Source organism: Haematobia irritans, chromosome 4 (genome assembly GCF_050003625.1).
Source record: "Haematobia irritans isolate KBUSLIRL chromosome 4, ASM5000362v1, whole genome shotgun sequence".
Classification (NCBI taxonomy): domain Eukaryota; kingdom Metazoa; phylum Arthropoda; class Insecta; order Diptera; family Muscidae; genus Haematobia; species Haematobia irritans.
Window position 1 is genome coordinate 11456275 of NC_134400.1, and position 20053 is coordinate 11476327.

The 20053-nt window shown below is 33.2% G+C and overlaps 1 protein-coding gene across 1 annotated transcript; it reads left to right on the plus strand.

Annotated features, from left to right (window-relative positions):
- Positions 1-8404: 8404 nt before the first annotated feature.
- LOC142235302 (uncharacterized) lies at positions 8405-19186 on the plus strand. The gene is made up of 3 exons (XM_075306553.1): positions 8405-8467; positions 14319-14639; positions 19040-19186. The coding sequence occupies exons 1-3, from the start codon at positions 8405-8407 to the stop codon at positions 19184-19186; spliced, it is 531 nt and encodes a 176-aa protein (XP_075162668.1).
- The last annotated feature ends 867 nt before the right edge of the window (positions 19187-20053 follow it).

The window sequence follows — 20053 nt, forward strand, 5'->3', positions numbered from 1 at the left end:
TCGGGCTGAAATTTGGTACATGGTATTGGTATATGGTCTCTAACAACCGTGCAAAAATTGGTCCACATCGGTCCATAATTAGATATGGCGCCCAAATAAACTGATCCCCAGATTTGGGTTGCGGAGCCTCAAAGAGAAGCAAATTTCATCCGATCCGCCTGAAATTTGGTACATGATATTGGTATATGGTCTCTAACAACCATGCGAAAATTGGTCCACATCGGTTCATAATTATATATAGCCCCCATAGATATATATATATATATATATATATATATATATATATATATATATATATATATATATATATATATATATATATATATATATATATATGTCTTTAAATTTATATATAAATAAATCAGTGATAACTTTAGTATTAGTATTCATCCAATCCGGTTGTAATTTGGAACATGGTGTTAGTATATGATCTTTAACAAACGTGCCAGAATTGGTCCATATCGGTCCATAATTATATATAGCCCCCATATAAAACATTCTCCAGATTTGACCTCCGGAGCCTCTTGGAGGAGCAAAATTCATCCGATCCGGTTCAAATTAGGCACGTGGTATTAGTATTTGGTCGCTAACAACCATACCAAAATTGGTCCAATCACACAAAAATTGGTCCATATCGGTTCATAATCATGGTTGCCACTAGAGCCAAAAATAATCTACCAAAATTTTATTTCTATAGAAAATTTTGTCAAAATTTTATTTCTATAGAAAAATTTGTCAAAATTTTATTTCTATAGAAAATTTTGTCAAAATTTTATTTCTATAGAAAATTTTGTTCAAATTTTATTCGGTTCATAATCATGGTTGCCACTCGAGCCAAAAATAATCTACCAAGATTTTATTTCTATAGAAAATTTTGTCAAAAGTTTATTTCTATAGAAAATTTTGTCAAAATTTTTATTTCTATAGAAAATTTTGTGAAAATTTTATTTCTATAGAAAATTTTGTTAAAATTTTATTTCTGTAGAAAAATTTGTGAAAATTTTATTTCTACTTTGTCAAACTGAATTATATACGTATTTGATCGATCTTTTTTGATTTAATATATACCACGTATGGACTTACATACAATTTAGAAGATGGTGTTAGGAGGTTTTAAGATACCTTGCCACCGGCAAGCGTTACCGCAACTTAAGTAATTCGATTGTGGATGGCAGTGTTTAGATGAAGTTTCTACGCAATCCATGATGGAGGGCCTGGCCGAACTTACGGCCGTATATACTTGTTTTTTTAAATTGTATTTCTATAGACAATTTTGTCAAAATTTTATTTCTATAGAAACATTTGTGTGTTAATTTTTTATTCTTTATACGAAATAAATACCTATAAGTTAAGTTATTTAGTTAAATTGTAGATTTTTTGACGATTTTTAAAATAGAAGTGACAATTATGACGATTTCTTCGGAAAAAAGTAAAGATTTTTCTTGAAATTTTATTGGCAGCCCTGCTGGTGAGTGATGATGAGTTCAAGAATTAATCAGCACTAGATTTTTTCTGAGTTAAGCGGTCGAGATGCATGAAACTTTTCCAAAATCATTCCCTCTCAGGTATACACCACTATAAAAAAATTTCTTTCGAATATGGCCCTCCAAATGTTGCACCTTTCCATAGCATATTCAATGCCTTTACCCATTACATATTTCTATGAAGTTCAAAAGAAGAAAAAAGAATATGAATTTTAAGACTTTTTCCTATAAAAAAATCCCAAAGAAAAACTTTTCTATGAATACAGGCATACATTCATGAAATTATAAGGCATACAAAAATGTTCGTCTAAACTAATATGTGAAGTTTTTCATGCAGGATAGGCTTCTTCCTCCGCTCCTGAGAAAAGTAAAACTTCTATAATTGTTTGAATTGAAGAAGCAAAACTAACACCAAAGGCTTCCTAAGTTAAAATTCTTATAAAAAAATATTAAAAAATTTGATTTAAACTTTAAATTGGAAAATATCACAAAATTTCCATCACAGACTTCTATGTATGGTTCTTCTCTGTCATAATGAAAAGGCATCAACATATCACCAAAAAAAAATGGAAAATCCACAATTCTCGTGAATAAAAAATCAAGCAAAATATTCGATAGGGAACATCATATCGAACCGTGAAAATGGAAAACAGAAGCTCGTTAAAAAATCAAACATTGTTGTGTGGTATGTGCAAACAGGCGGAAAAATCTTACGAGGTGTCCATATAAATTTACCATCGATACGACAGACGGACAATATAAAATCAAAACACTGTGGAACGATTGTGATATAAAACAGGTAAGAACGAACAGTTGAATTAAGTCAAGATCCATATACCCTTTCACAAGAAATAAAATCGATAAGGACTTCCTGCCGAAAATATCTTATGTTAAGTTATAGTAACAGCCTGAAATTTTTGGAGTGATTCCAAATGGGCAATGAGAGCAGTAATCTTATCATTAAGTACTACTCGATTCTGTCTTTAGAAAGGACCATCCTTGAGTAACCGAATCCAAACGCGGTATCACATTCTTGATTGCAGTAGCATATATGTACTTGACATTTTGAAGTTACCAGATGGATGGCGAAATTACCATGGAATATTCCGGAGGTTTCACAGAATAATCCGCATAGCAAAACGGGGTTGGTTCCCATTTAGACCATGTTGATCCATTGTGTGTCCTCAAAGTGGTTTTCTCTCCTCTTTATCATTCGTATTTGAGTTCCCAGACGAGTTTCAAAATGAGCTTTTCTAGGTCTTCCATCCCGAAGCCTTGATGAAGGCAAGTATATACTTTAGATTAAAGTTCCGTACATCGGTAATAGATAGGCGTCTTCTGTTCCCTCCGGGTCCAGAAACCATCTACAAATATCATTAGCCGTTAAGCCAATCCTTCCGATGGTTCGCAACGTGACGTCCATAGGTAGCTATAGCTCTTATAACTGCTGTAAACAGCCATTGGAACAGTGACGGGTTCATTCCCCAACGTCCCCCAACCAGCTTTACATCTGTATTTTCCAGCCAGTTTAGTCTGGCGTCTAAGACAACTGCTACATACTTAGCCGATTTTGAGAGACTTAATCTCATTCCTTGAAATTGTGGGTCTAACAGCTTAAGTCTTCCAACCAGTTTAGTTAGGAGTCTAAGAAAACTACTAGATACTTAGCTGATTTTGAGAGACTTAATCTCGTTCTTTGTAATTGTGGGTTCTTATATCCATTTTCCTTTGGCTAGCACCTAATACACAGACCCTTGCCGAGTGGGATAAAATCTGCCGTTTCCTCTCACTCTGTACCATCTTCTGGATTATATTTCTTGGAGAGACACTTCGTTGTTTTGCCGACCGGCTACATATAAAGAACTTATTTTCGCCATCATCCGCGACCCCGTTTTCTTCATAAATACATGCCGATACATTCAAAAGTATCCGTGACCAGAGATCATCTGAGTCAGGTAATACGTCACTTCCCCATATCTTTCATCTCACCATAACTGTATGGCAGTTATAAGTCGGTGTGTCCATCTGCCCTTTGTCTCATTCCTTCATCGTTCCTGCCGTTTATCTTTGGTCTCTTGTTGAATGTTTGGTATCAAGTCCATCGCGCCTTGTTGCTTAGCCTCGAAGACCTTTTGCCGCTCAATCGCCTGGAAGTCTATTGAGATCGTTCCTGCTATTACTAATATGGGTTTCCCCGATACCGTGCGATATGCTGAAGCGATTCTCAGAGCTACCGTTATGTGTATTGAAAGCAGCTTTTTCGCTCTAGTCCGACTCTGTAGCGTCGACGCCCAGATCTCACTTCCATAGAGGAGTATACTGCTAATCACCTCCATGAACATTCTTCTTCTGCTTGGAAGGGGACATCCTCCGCTTCATCCATATTCAAGCTTACATTACTGATGTCTTAGTGTCCAACCTTTTCCCTGCGGAGAATGTGTTGGACAAAACGCCCTATGGCCTGCCAGTTCCTCTCACTCTGTATAATCTTTTCAATTGTATTTCTCGGAGAGACATGTCCAATGTCATCTTCTAGCGCGGTCCGTCGTTCTGTCCTCCCGTCTACATCGAAAGAGTGTATGTTCGGCATCATCCGTGACCTCTTCTTCTTTGTAAATACAATTATCTGAATTGCATTTCCCCATACGATGCCGATACTTTCGAATGTATCTGTGATCAGAGATAATCTGGGTCATGTTATATATCACTTCCCCATATCTTCTGTCTCGCCCTAATTGTGTATCAGTTATAAGTCAGTTTGTCCATCAGCCCTTTGCCTCGTTCCTCCATCACTCCTGCCATCTATGTTTGGCCTCTTGTTGAATGTTCGGTATCAAGTCCATGGCGCCTCGAAGACCTTTTGCCGCTCAATCGCCTTGAAGTGTAATGGGATCGTTCCTACTATCACTAGTGCGGCTTCCCCCGATACCATGCGGCATACGGAAGTGATTCTCAGAGCTGCCGTTCTATGTACTGCAAGAAAGTATCTTCACTTTAGTCCTTCTCTGTAAGATTGATGCCCAGAGCATCCTTCTCCATGAGCATCCTTCTTCTGCATGGAAGAGAACTCCTATGTTTGCCATCAGCCTGCTCAGTTGCGACGTTATCGTACTTTTGTGATTGAACAACACTTTTGCTCCACCGTCCTGTATTGTGATTGCCGATCTTTGAACATATTTTGGTCATGTGTTGTCGCATATATTTTGTCATGTCGCTTTGTGAAAATCGTAGTGGAACAACCACTGCCACCAAAATACACAAATACCCAAGCGGTCCCAAAACGACCAGCCATATACTATAGTACTTAGTATCGTATAGACCAAGAGCAGCAGCTACCACAACGAAGGCAGTCGTGCCATACATACGTTTTGGCCAAGTGTCCAAAGTAACGCCACAACAAAGCCTGTTAATTGACGCGAAACGACAATATAACCAACCAAACACACATATGTACATGCCTAGGAAGCATCTCCATATTCAAACTACATGAAAAAAACCCTGTGACCAGCATAGCATACAGGACATTGCATCACATCACCAGACAAAAATTACCAATGCCATTCGTGAGAAGGGAAAATCCAGGAAAATGAAAAAAGCATCAAAAAAGCAAAACCTAAAAGAAAACCAAATACGGTCATTGGTGAGACAGAACATTGTCCAGGATATGTTCAGACCTGTATCGGTATAAATTTGAAGTGACTATCAAATCTTGTGTGTATGGTCCGATTTTATACTCAACGATGAGATGATAAAAAAAATTGCAATGTCCCCAAGGGGTATTTAACAAATATTTTGTGACACCTTTTATTTACCGTTCATTTTTTTTCAACAAAAAACTTGAATAGTAAAATACAATTACAAGATCAAGTTAGTGATTTATGACCAAAATTTAAGAAGAATTTGTAAAAAACGAAAAACAAAGAACAATAAATAAATTCCTTGCAAGGGAAATTGAATTGTATTCAAAATTATATTAAATTAAAATTTTCCCTACCCACATTGTTATGGTCGATGACCATACAGAAGACATTGCTACAATCTTCATTCCATTAACGGAGGAATGGAGTGACCGGTATCCCATCTGGCTCCGGGACTTGACGGGATACCGACAGAAATTCTAAAGAAGATAGCAGAACATCGGCCCGAAGTTCTTCATCACATGTATAATTCGTGCAAAGCAGATGGAACTTCTCCCGAAACCTGGAAAGAGCAGAAATTAGTACTTGTAAGTAAAGGAAAAGGAGACCCACGCGAACCATCCTTATACAAGCCCCTATATATACTTAACACTGCTGGAAAGGCAATCCAAGCCAAGCCAAGCCAAGACCAGAACAAGACGATCCAGCTAAGAGGATGACTCTCCCACAGACAACATGGGTTTCGCACAGGAAAATCTGGAAGACAGAATATTGGTAAATAACACGGAACTAGAATGAATGAAATCACATCAGGCGATGCCCTGGGATCAATCCTAGGCCCCGATCTATGGAATATTAGCTACGACGAGATCTTATGGATTGAGGTGCCAGTGGACACTTTTTTGGTCGAATAAGCTGACGATATGGCAGCGATGATACAAGTGCGAAACATCACATTCCATTAACGGAGGAATGGAGTGACCGATATCCCGTCTGGCTCCGGGACCTGACGGGATACCGACAGAAATTCTAAAGAAGATAGCAGAACATCGGCCCGTAGTTCTTCATCACATGTACAATTCGTGCATAGCAGATGGAATTTCTCCCGAAACCTGGAAAGTCTAGAAATTAGTACTTATAAGTAAAGGAAAAGGAGACCCACGCGAACCATCCTTATACAGGCCCCTATATATACTTAACACTGCTGGAAAGGCAAGCCAAGCCAAGCCAAGCCAAGACCAGAACAAGACGATCCAGCTAAGAGGATGACTCTCCCACAGACAACATGGGTTTCGCACAGCAAAATCTGGAAGACAGAATATTGGTATATAACACGCAACTAGAATGATTGAAATCACATCAGGCGCTGCCCAGGGATCAATCCTGGGCCCCATCTATTGAATATCAGCTACGACGAGATCTTATGAATTGAGATGCCAGTGGACACTTTTTCGGTCGAATAAGCTGACGATATCGCAGCGATGATACAAGTGCGAAACATCATAGAGGCGTAAGGTCCCGAAACACAGGTGATGACACGGGCAAGGTCCTGGTTGGAGACACGTGGACTAGAACTTGCAACCCACGAGACAGAGTTCTTGCTAATTACGCGGCGACACGTACCAACGCTGATCGACATGCAGGTCGACAATTTCGTTATTCAAACTAGGGACGCTATAAAATACCTAGGACTACGATTGGATACAAAGCTGAAGTTCTCGACGCAAATAGACTATGCTGCTAGAAGGCAAAACAGATAACGCTACAACTCAGCAGACTAATGGCGAATTTAGGCGGCCCGCTGCCAAAAAAGCGAAACGCTTACCCATATCTCGCTTCCGCAGAGTAGAACACTATTTCTACTCTACGGAAGCGAGATATGGGCAAGCGCACTGAGTCATACAAGTAAGGCACGAACCTTTCGGGCAGAACAGCGTTCGGCCGATTTACGTGTAATCTCCGCATATCGCACTGTATCTGCCGCGGCGGTATTGATCGTAGCCGGCATGACCCCATTACACCTTCAAACTGAAGAAAGGAAGAAGAATTTTTGATCTAAAGATAGAGGAACAGACTTAACACAAACACGTTAGAGGAGATGAAACGAGAGACTATGAAACAGTGGCAAGGTCGATGGAACTACGTAATACATGGCAGGCCGATATAGAGAAGTGGACGGCACAGAACACAGGTGAAAAAGTTGAGCGGAACCTGGTAGAAAAAATGACGAGAGAGGAACAGACTTAACACAAACACGTTCGCGGAGATGAAACGAAAGATTATGCAACAGTGACAACATCGATGGCATATATATCGCAGATATGCCAGGTAAACAGCAAGACATATCCCCGGATACAGAGGGACGTGGACTATTATATAACATGGAGACACAGAACACAGGTGAAATAGATGAGCGGAACCTGGTAGAAAAAAGGACGGGAAACGAACGGAATTGGATTTTTGATCTAAAGATGGAGGAACAGACTTAACACAAACACGTTCGAGGAGATTAAATGAGAGACTATGCAACAGTGGCAAAATCGATGGAACTGCGTAATATATGGCGGTGAACAGCAAATCTTATCCCCGATATAGAGAAGTGTACGAACAGACGTTACGGGGACGAAAACTATTATATATAACACAGAACACAGACGAAATAGATGAGCGGAACCTTATAAAAAAAATGACGTCAGACGAACGGCATTGGAACATAATCTCAAGTATTGCTAATCTTAAGTATTACTATGGAGTAAGACGGCATAACAACGGAAAGAGATGCACACATAGAAAATGGACACGTATCTGGAAGCAAACACGGTAGACGAAAGGGTAAAGCATCTACGTGGGAGTCCACTTCGAAGTACGAGGAGGAGCAAAACTCCTGGAGCGAAAAGGGTCGGGGTTTTTTAGTCGGTATTATTGATATATATCGAGTGAGTCCGACATACGACGAGAGACGTTCTTGACAGATGCATAAAGGTATTTTTAGCCACCTCTCTCCCATCCCCCCTTCCCCATAACTCAAAAAATTAGATTAAGTTAAATTAAATTAATTTAAATTAACTAAAGTCCAACACAATAATACTTTTCTTTCGACATTCCTTAATGTTATTAGCCTATTACCTATGAACTTTTAAAACTTTAAATCCTATGCTTCTTTGTTTTATTACCCATCTACCAGGCATTACACCAAAAGTCTTCTTCGATAGCACGCAAATATTTTTAGGGTGAGTGAATGGCTATAACCTAGACTTGACACTGTGAATCAGCACGTGATTAATGGCCTTTAATTATGTCAAATGGTACAATGAAGCTTGTTGTATAAATACACCAACAGTAGAGGTATGGCCATTTAAAATACCCAACCATATGATATGTTTATATGGGGGAATATATTAGAGTGGGACGACACGAGACGAGATAATATAAAGAAATTAAAAAAAAAAAATCCATCTCAAAAATTTGAAAAAGACGGGAATTTGAAAAAATCGAAACGTTGACTTTTTTTATCAGATCACAATGCCTTCCCTAAATAATCTATAAATTAAAAAGGAAAACTCCGTATATATGAAGGATATATCAAATACTTGATAGAAATTATTTAAAAACAAGTATATACGGCCGTAAGTTAGGCCAGGCCGAAGCTAATGTACCCTCCACCATGGATTGCGTAGAAACGTCTACTGAAGCCGATGGCAAGGTATCATAAAACTTCCTAACAACGTAATATATACCACATAGTCCATACGTGGTATATATTAAACTACAAAAGGGCCGATTAAATACGTATCTAATTAAGTTTAAAGTTTCTATAGAAATAAAATTTTGACAACATTTTCTATAGAAGTAAAATTTTGACAAAATTTTCTATAGAAATAAAATTTGAAAAAAAATTTCTATAGAAATAAAATTTTGACAACATTTTCTATAGAAATAAAATTTTGTCAAAATTTTCAATAGAAATTAAATTTTGACAAAATTTTCTAAAGAAATAAAATTTTGACAAAATTTTCTATAGAAATAACATTTTGACAATGTTTTCTATAAAAATAAAATTTTGGTAGATTATTTTTGGCTCGAGTGGCAACCATGATTATGAACCGATATGGACCAATTTTTGTGTGATTGGGGATCGGCTATATATAACTGTAGACCGATATGGACCAATTTTGGCATGGTTATTAGCGGCCGTAGACTAACACCACGTTGCAAATTTCAACCGGATCGGATGAATTTTGCTTCTCCAAGAGGCTCCGGAGATCAAATCTGGGGAACGGCTTATATGGGGTCTATATATAATTATGGACCGATATGGACCAATTCTTGTGTGTTTGTTAGAGACCACATTCTAACACCATGTTCCAAAATTCAACCGGATCGGATGAATTTTACTCCTCCAACAGGCTCCGGAGGACAAATCTGGGGATCGATTTATATGGGGGCTACGTATAATTATGGACCGATATGGACCAATTCTTGCATGGTTGTTAGAGACCATATACTAACACCACGTACCAAATTTCAACCGGATCGGATGTATTTTGCTCCTCTAAGAGGCTCCGGAGGACAAATCTGGGAATCGATTTATATGGGGGCTATATATAATTATGGGTCGATGTGGACCAATTTTTGTATGGTCATTAGAGAACATATACCAACACCATGTACCAAATTTCAGCCGGATCGGATGAAATTTGCTTCTCTTAGAGGCTCCGCAAGCCAAATCGGGGGATCGGTTTATATGGGGCTATATATAATTATGGGTCGATGTGGACCAATTTTTGCATGTTCATTAGAGAACATATACCAACACCATGTACCAAATTTCAGCCGGATCGGATGAAATTTGCTTCTCTTAGAGGCTCCGCAAGCCAAATCGGGGGATCGGTTTATATGGGAGCTATGTATAATTATGGACCGATGTGGACCAATTTTTGCATGGTTGTTAGAGACCATATAGTAACACCATGTACCAAATTTCAGCCTGATCGGATGAAATTTGCTTCTTTTAGAGCAATCGCAAGCCAAATTGGGGTGTCCGTTTATATGGGGGCTATACGTAAAAGTGGACCGATATGGACCAATTTTTGCATGGTTGTTAGAGACCATATACCAACACCATGTACCAAATTTCAGCCGGATCGGATGAAATTTGCTTTTCCTAGAGGCTCCGCAAACCAAATCGGGGGATCGGTTTATATGGGGGCTATATATAATTATGGACCGATGTGGACCAATTTTTGCTTGGCTGTTAGAGACCATATACTAACATCATGTACCAAATTTCAGCCGGATCGGATGAAATTTGCCTCTCTTAGAGCAATCGCAAGCCAAATTTGGGGGATCGGTTTATATGGGGGCTATGTATAATTATGGACCGATGTGGACCAATTTTGGAGGTCCGTTTATATGGGGGCTATACGTGAAAGTGGACCGATGTGGCCCATTTGTAATACCATCCGACCTACATCAATAACAACTACTTGTGCCAAGTTTCAAGTCGATAGCTTATTTCGTTCGGAAGTTAGCGTGATTTCAACAGACGGACGGACATGCTCAGATCGACTCAGAATTTCACCACGACCCAGAATATACATACTTTATGGGGTCTTAGAGCAATATTTCGATGTGTTACAAACGGAATGACAAAGTTAATATACCCCCATCCTATGGTGGAGGGTATAAAAAAAATCTTCACCCCACCTTAGTGTTTTTCTTTCTTTTTTTTCTCAAAACAAAAACACTTCGTATTCATACACATGGACATTTACTTGTCTATGCACTATGAAAATCCCCAAAAGTCTGCCCACTGTCACCGAAACATGTGTATACCGTCCATTTTACACTTGGTCTGTTGGCCGTATGTGTCCAGCATTACCACAGGCATTCACTAGCCCAGCACATCTAGTCTAACACATAGCCACGTTCGATGTTTTGAAGAGTTAACTTCCTTTTTACCCATTGATATGCAAAGGCAGGTGTGCGTATGTGTGTGTGGGTTGACTGGCTTGCATTGCCTCAACCTAGACTAAAATCAAGGGATATTGGGAGGATTGTAACAAAAATGGTAGCTAAAAAAGGAAAACTTACACCGTTAAGGGTGAAATGTCAACGTGACATTTGGTCATATGTCTCCGGACAATACTGAACGTGGGTCTTTAAGCTGAAACATTTACCTTGGCTCCATGGTGCCAAAGGGTCGAAACTTTTAGTCAAATCAGAATCTTACGTTAGAAAATAAAAAAAGTTTTAATCACTATACGCAAATAAATTAAAATACAAAATCTCCCTCATCTATAGTGACGTGGAAATGTCCACCTATTCGTCTTTAATGGGACAAAGGGTCGAAACTTCTAGTCAAATCAGAATCTTACGTTAGAAAATAAAAACAAGTATATACGGCCGTAAGTTCGGCCAGGCCGAATCTTATGTACCCTCCACCATGGATTGCGTAGAAACTTCTACGAAAGACTGTCATCCACAATCGAATTACTTGGGTTGTGGTATCTTAAAACTTCTTAACATCGTTTTCTAAATGGTGAATTAGTCCATGGTCCACGTGGTATATATTAGACACAAAAGTTATGTATAGGTAAGTCTACAAATAATTACGAATCGATATGGACTTTTTGCACGGTACGTAGAGAGCCAGAATTGAAATATGGGGGTCGCTTATATGGGGGCTATATACAATTATGAACTTGATATGGACCAATTTTTGTGTGATTGGAAATCGATTTATCTGAGGGATATATATAACTATAGACCGATATGGACCTAGTTAGGCATGGTTGTTAACGACCATATACTAACACAATGTACCAAATTTCACCTCACTCGGATGAAATTTGCTCCTCCAAGAGGCTCCAAAACCAAATCTCGGGATCGATTTATATGTGGCTATATATGATTATGATCTGATATGGACCACTTCTGGCATGGTTGTTGAATATCATATACGATCACCACGTACCAAATTTCAAGCAGATCGGATGAATTTTGCTTCTCCAAAAGGCACCGGAGGTCACATCTGGGGATCGGTTTATATGGGACCTATATATAATTATGGGCTGATGTGGACCAATTTTTGCATGGTTTTTAGAGGCCATATACCAATACCATGTACTAAATTTCAGCCGGATCGGATGAAATTTGTTTCTATTTGAGGTTCCGCAAGCCAAATCTGGGGATCGGTTTATATGGGGGCTATATATAATTATAGACCGATGTAGACCAATTTTTGCACGGTTGTTAGAGACCATATACTAACACCATGTGTCAAATTTCAGCCGGATCGGATGAAATTTGCTTCTCTTAGAGGCCTCGCAAGCCAAATTTAGGGGTCCGTTTATATGGGGGCTATACGTAAAAGTGGAAGATAACATATACTAACATCACGTACCAAATTTCAACCGAATCGGATGAAGTTTGGTCTTCCAAGAGGCTCCGGAGGTCAAATCTGGTAACCGGTTTATATGGGGGCTATATATAATTATGGACCGATTTCGATCAATCTTTGCATGGTTATTAGAGACCATACACTAATACCATGTACCAAATTTCAGCCGGATCGGATTTTTGCACAATTTTACTTCTATAGCATATGTTTCTATAGACACTTTTGTTAAAATTTTATTTCTATAGGAAATTTCGTCAAAATTGTATTATTATAGAATATTTTGTCAAAATCTCATTTCTATAGGAAACTTCGTCAAAATTGTATTATTATAGAAAATGTTATCAAAATTCTATATCTATAGAATATTTCGTCAAAATTGTATTTCTATAGAAAATTTTGTTAAAATTTTATTTCTATAGAAAATTTTGTTACAATTTTATTTCTATAGAAAATGTTGTCAACATTTTATTTCTATAGAAAATGTTGTCAACATTTTATTTCTATAGAATATTTTGTCAAAATTTTATTTGCAGAGAATATTTTGTCAAAATTTTATTTCTATAGCAAAATTTGTCACAATATCTATAGAAAATTTCGTCAAAATATTATTCCTATAGCAGATTTCGTCAAAATTTTATTTCTATAGAAAATTTTGTCAAAATTTTATTTCTGAATAAAAATTTTCTCAGAATTTTATTTCTATAGTAAATTTTTGCAAAATTTTATTTCAATAAAACATTTTTTCAAAATTTTATCCTTATAGAAATTTTTTCAAAATTTTATCTTTACAAAAAATTTTGTCAAAATTTTATTTCTAAATTTTATTTTATTTCTATACAAAATTTAGTTAAAATTTTATTTCTAAATTTTATTTTATTTCTATACAAAATTTTGTTATAATTTTATTTCTGTATAAAAATTTTCTCAGAATTTTATTTCTATAGTAAATTTTTGCAAAATCTTATTTCCATAGAACATTTTTTCAAAATTGTATCTTTATAGAAAATTTTTTCAAAATTTTATCTTTACAGAAAATTTTGTCAAAATTTTATTTCTAAATTTTATTTTATTTCTATAGAAAATTTTGTTAAAATTTTATTTCTACAAAAATTTTGTCAAAATTTTATTTTGTAAAACTTAAATTTCTACAAAAAAATTGTATACAATTTTGTTTCTGTAGAAAATTTTGTCAAAATTTATATCTGTAGAAAAATTGTATTTCTCTAGAAAATTTTGTCAAAATCTATAGCAAATTTTGTCAGATATTTATTTCTATAGAAAATTTTGTCAAAATTTTATTTTTATAGAAAATTTTGTCAAAATTTTATTTCTATAGAAAATTTTTCAGAATTTTATTTCTATAGCAAAATTTATCACAATATTTATAGAAAATTTAATCAAAAATTTAATTTCTATAGCAGATTTAGTCAAAATTTTATTTCTATAGAAAATTTTGTCAAAAGAGATCTAAACCTAGAGATTTTCCTCCCAAATATATGAAAAACACGCGTTATCGTTTGTGTAAAAACAATTGGAATATGCTAATCACCTTCATTATTATTGCATTAGGATCCAAACGGAAAATATGTGATTAGTTCGCAAATGATGCCAGAAATCTGCCAGATATTTCTACAACACAATGTTATTCGGAATTGATTATATTCTCCAAATTATTTTGATGATGAATATTTGTGGTATTTCCACCAAGGTATTTTTCTATTTATAGCTTTTATTTTTATTGAAAACTAATTTTGTGATTTCTTGTTGTTGTTTTTTTTTTTAATTCTTCAATAGGAAAATTCCGGTAAAGTTTACTTTCTTTCCATTCATATAGACAAGAATTCATTTTATATCGGCGATTTTATCATAAATGTCAATGCCAAAAATGAATCGGTTGATGTCAAATTCTATGTACAACGTGAACTTCCAGCAGATATATTTTTTGAATTTAAAGTTCATAAGAAAATTCGCCAAGGAAGCAGCTACCATCCTTTGATTCAGGTTGGCTCTAAACTTTGTAAAATTTACAAGTTGTCCCAATCTAATATACTGAAAGTATTGATGGAGAACTTGTGGAAGCGTGGTAATTTTCCCAAGCAATGTCCTATAAAAGAGGTAAGAGATCAGACTTACACTATGCAACAAAATAAATTATTTCGGCCAACTGAAAAAAAACTGGGGATAATGAATTGTTATTTTGTTATAATGTTATTGTGTAAATATTGTTTATGCTATTTACACTTAAAGAAAGTCCACTTGGGAAGAGAAGTTTACAAAAACGTTTTGATGAAATGCGTGACATTTTGATCTCAAGTGTGATAGTGTGATTTCCTTATATTTGGTAACCACAAGTGGTTATCATTAGAGCCATTCACCATTTAAATGTGAATACATTTTTGTCGCGTCCCAAAACGGCAACAATACCAGAAACGGTCCAAAAAGTGAAGGCCACATTGATCGAAATCCATGATGTAGTGGTAGAACTCGTCAATCAAAAATGGCTTAAAAAAGGCTCCTCATATAATTTCCACCGCACAACAAGTATCAAAAATTCCGTATCACAATCTATTGACCTTTTGCACCTAGGGCATTTTGGAGAATAAATTTGTCACCAAAAACGATCAAAGTGTCTATTACCTCAAGACTGCGCTTTGCCGGGAATGAGCCAAAGTACACCCCAAACATGTTTCAACGGCAATATGTTGTTTTCTCCGTCCAAAAAAATTTTCTCTTGAAACATATTTGATGTGATCCTATTCCTTCTCTGTGTATACCGCAGAACCAATTTCGTGTAGTCTGTGATGGCTTTAAAAAGAAAAGACAAAAATATAGTGCTTTGCTATGGTGCATTATACATCAGCCACCTTATGAACTGATAAAAAAGCTTGCTCGGTTCCGAAGACTTTGTCTTTGCATATGTTAAAAATTTTATTTCTATAGAAAATTTTTTCAAAATTGTATTTCTATACAAAAAATTTTATCAAAATTTTATTTCTATAGAAAATTTTGTCAAAATTTTATTTCTATAGAAAATTTTCCAAAATTTTATTTCTATAGAAAATTTTCCAAAATTTTATTTCTATAGAAAATTTTGTCAAAATTGTATATCTATTGTCAAAATTTTATTTCCATACAAAATTTTGTCAAATTTTTATTTCTATAAAAAAATTTTGTCAAAATTTTATTTCTATTGAAAATTTTGTCACAATTTTATTTATATAGAAATTTTTCTAAAAATTTTATTTCTATAGAATATTATCTAAAAATTTTATTTCTTTAGAAAATTTTGTCAAAGTTTTATTTCTATAGAAATTTTTGTCACAACTTTATTTCTATAAAAAATATTGTCGAAATTTTATTTCTTTAGAAAATGTTGTCGAAGTTTTATTTCTTTAGAAAATGTTGTCCAAATTTTATTTCTATAGAAAATTTTCCAAAATTTTATTTCTATAGAAAATTTTGTCAAAATTGTATATCTATTGTCAAAATTTTATTTCCATACAAAATTTTGTCAAATTTTTATTTCTAAGAAAATTTTGTCAAAATTTTATTTCTATAGTTAGTTACCTTTATCCTGATGTATAGAGAATGTTAATTATCATTCGGAACATTTTTATTTGAAGATACGATCGTGAAAATTTTATTTCTTTAGAAAATTTTGTCAAAGTTTTACTTCTATAGAAATTTTTGTCAAAACTTTATTTCTATAGAAAATGTTGTCAAAATTTTATTTCTTTAGAAAATGTTGTCTGAAAATTTGTTTTTCCTCTAGAAAACTTTGTCAAAATTTTATTTCTATAGAAGATTTTGTCAAAATTTTATTTCTATAGAAGATTTTGTCAAAATTTTATTTCTATAGAAAAATTTTCAAAATTTTATCTCTATAGAAAATTTTCTGAAAATTTTATTTCTATAGAAAATTTTCGAAAAATTGTATTTCCATAGGAAATTTTATTAAAATTTTATTTCTTAAAAAATTTTGTCAAAGTTTTATTTCTATAGAAATTTTTGTCAAATCTTTATTTCTATAGAAAATTTTATTTCTTTAGAAAATGTTGTCAGAATTTTATTTCTATATGTTAAAGTTTTATTTCTATAGAAAATTTTGTCAAAATTTTGTTTCTATAGAAGATTTTGTCAAAATTGTATTTCTATAGAAATTTTTGTCAAAACTTTATGTCTATAGAAAATTTTGTCAAAATTGTATTTCTTTAGAAAATGTTGTCCAAATTTTGTCAAAATTTTTATTCTATAGAATATTTTGTCAACATTTTATTTCTATAGAAAAAGTTGTGAAATTTTTATTTCTATAAAAAATCTTGTCAAAATTTTATTTCTATAGAAAAATTTCTCAAAATTTTATTTCTTTAGAAAATTTTCTAAAAACTTTATTTCTTTAGAAAATTTTGTAAAAATTTTTTTTCTATAGAAAATTTAGTCAAAATTTTATTTCTATAGAAATTTTTGTCAAAATTTTTATTCCATAGAATATTTTGTCAACATTTTATTTCTACAGAAAAATTTGGCAAAATTGTATTTCTATAGAAATTTTTGTAAAAATTTTATGTCTATAGAAAATTTTGTCAAAATTGTATTTCTTTAGTAAATGTTGTCCAAATTTTGTTAAAATTTTTATTCTATAGAATATTTTGTCAAAATTTTATTTCTATAGAAAATTTTCTTAAAATTTTATTTCTATAGAAAATTTTCTCAAAATTTTATTTCTATAGAAACTTTTCTGAGCCACCGTGGTACAATGGTTAGCATGCCCGTCTTGCATACGCCAGATCGTTGGTACGATTCCTGTTTCGACCGAACACCAAACAGTTTTTTACTGGTGGTTTATCCCACCTCAGTAATGCTGGTGACATTTCTGAGAGTTTCAAGTCTTCTCTAAATGGTTTCACTGCAATGTGGAACGCCGTTCGGACTCGGCTATAAAAAGGAGGTCCCTTGTCATTGAGCTTAACATGGAATCGGGCAGCACTCAGTGATAAGAGAGAAGTTCACCAATGTGGTATCACAATGACAATGACTGAATAGTCTAAGTGAGCCGGATACATCGGGCTGCCACCTAACCTAAGCTAACCTAACCTTTCTGAAAATGTTATTTCTATAGAAAATTTTGTCAAAATTTTATTTCTATAGAAAATTTTGTCAAAATTTTATTTCTATAGAAAATTTTGTCAAAACTTTATTTCTATAGAAAATTTTGTCAAAATTTTATTTCTTTAGAAATTGTTGTCCAAATTTTGTCAAAATTTTTATTCTATAGAATATTTTGTCAACATTTTATTTCTATAGAAAATTTTGTCAAAATTTTCTTTCTATACAAATTTTGTCAAAATTTTATTTCTATAGAAACTTTTCTGAAAATTTTACTTCTATAGAAAGTTTAGTCAAAATTTTATTTCTATAGAAATTTTTGTCAAAATTTTTATTTCTATCGAAAATTTTGTCAATAGTTTATTTCTATCGAAAATTTTGTCAAAATTTTATTTCTATAGAAAATTTTCTCAAAATATTATTTCTATAGAAAATTTTCTAAAAATTTTATTTCTATTGAAAATTTTGTCTATAGAAACTTTTCTGAATATTTAATTTCTATAGAAAATATTGTCAAATTTTTTTTTTCTATAGAAATTTTTGTCAAAATTTTATTTCTATAGAAAATTTTGTCAAAATTTTGTTTCTATAGAAGATTTTGTCAAAATTGTATTTCTATAGAAATTTTTGTCAAAACTTTATGTCTATAGAAAATTTTGTCAAAATTGTATTTCTTTAGAAAATTGTTGTCCAAATTTTGTCAAAATTTTTATTCTATAGAATATTTTGTCAACATTTTATTTCTATAGAAAAAGTTGTGAAATTTTTATTTCTACAAAAAATTTTGTCAAATTTTTTTTCTATAGAAATTTTTGTCAAAATGTTATTTCTATAGAAAATTGTGTTAAAATTTTATTTCTATAGAAAATTTTATAAACATTTTATTTCTATAGAAAATTTTGTCAACATTTTATTTCTATAGAAAATTTTGTCAAAATTGTATTTCTTTAGACAATTTTGGCAAAATTCTATTTTTGTTAGAATATTTTGTCAACATTTGTTAAATACCTCTTTGTTGGAGGGTAATATTTTTCAAAAATTACCAAAACATGAAGAATTTTACCAATCTACCAAACAGTAAAAGATCTACCGTGTTTGGTAAAATTTTATCAAATGCGGCAAACGTGGTTTCCAGTCGCCTTAACACACGTTTAAGGAATTCAAATATTTCATGGCCAAAGAAAAACGAATGCCGTTCATGAAATCGTGGACGAAACCGTGAATAGTCCGTTTGGATTTTTCATGAACGTTCCCGTCCGTTCAAGATTTTGCAACGTAATTTTTTACATTAGTGTGTGTAATAAAGTCCGTAATATCTTAGATACAAAATATTTAAAAAAATTAAGACGAGAATAAATCGATTAAATGTTTGTTGCGTAGTCTTATCATGTATTTTCTCTTTTTTTAAGGGTCACTATTATTGGAAAGATATAAAACCCCAAAGCTTTGCCTTGGCCTATTTCACTGGAAAATATAAAGTCTACGTTGGAGTGACGCGTAAAAGGGATTCCATTGACACCATTTCAAATGTGACCATACTGGTTGAGGTTAAATAAATTTTTGTTATCGCAGACAGATATTTAATATTATAATTTAATTAATTTCCAAATTAAATAACTTCATTCACGGAAATGATAATATGAATCATTGACTTCAAAATCCATTCTAAAATTTTCCGATTTCAGATGAAAAATTGAATTGGTCCAATAAAAAATTTATTTGAAGGAATTTAATTGTGTAATTCACGAAGAATATGAGTGTGTGACAAACTAAATGGCAAAGTAAGTATACCTTCCTATTCTATGGTAACGGTTATAAAATTATTTACACACCAGTTAGAATTGGTAACACTTTGTGCCATCTACCCTGTATGTTGAGAAGGGGTTAAATGAATATAATTCACCCACTTTAGCTTTCCTTTAATTTCTTATATCCGCAACCTGAAGTAGCGGAATAAAAATGAAATATTATTCAAGACCATATTTAATTTCACAATTCGTATAATCCACCTGAAGGGCAATATGCAATCACGGTTGCCAGAGTTGGTAAAATTCTACCAAAAATGGCAAATTTCTACCAAAAATGGTAGATTTTTTACTGTTTATTTATACTTCAACTAAGAGATACTCTCAAATTTTCTATAGAAATAAAAATTTGAGAATTTTTCGATAGAAATAATATTTTGAAAAAAATGTTCTATAGAAACAAAATCTTAACAAAATTTTCTATAGAAATAAAATTTTGACAAAATTTTCTATAGACTTAAAACTTTGATAAAATTTTCTATAGAAATAAAATTTAGACAAAATTTTCTATAGAATTAAAATTTTGACAAAATTTTCTATAGAAATAAAATTTTGTTAAATTTTTTTTAAATAAATAAAATGTTGAAAAAATTTTCTAGAGAAACAAAATTTTAACAA

Coding starts and splice junctions, on each gene's coding strand:
- LOC142235302 (XM_075306553.1), top strand. CDS start 8,405: ATGGCCTTTAATTATGTCAAATGGTACAATGAAGCTTGTTGTATAAAT. Junction 8,468..14,318: donor TAAATACACCAACAGTAGAG/GTATGGCCATTT, acceptor ATTCTTCAATAG/GAAAATTCCGGTAAAGTTTA. Junction 14,640..19,039: donor AGCAATGTCCTATAAAAGAG/GTAAGAGATCAG, acceptor TCTTTTTTTAAG/GGTCACTATTATTGGAAAGA.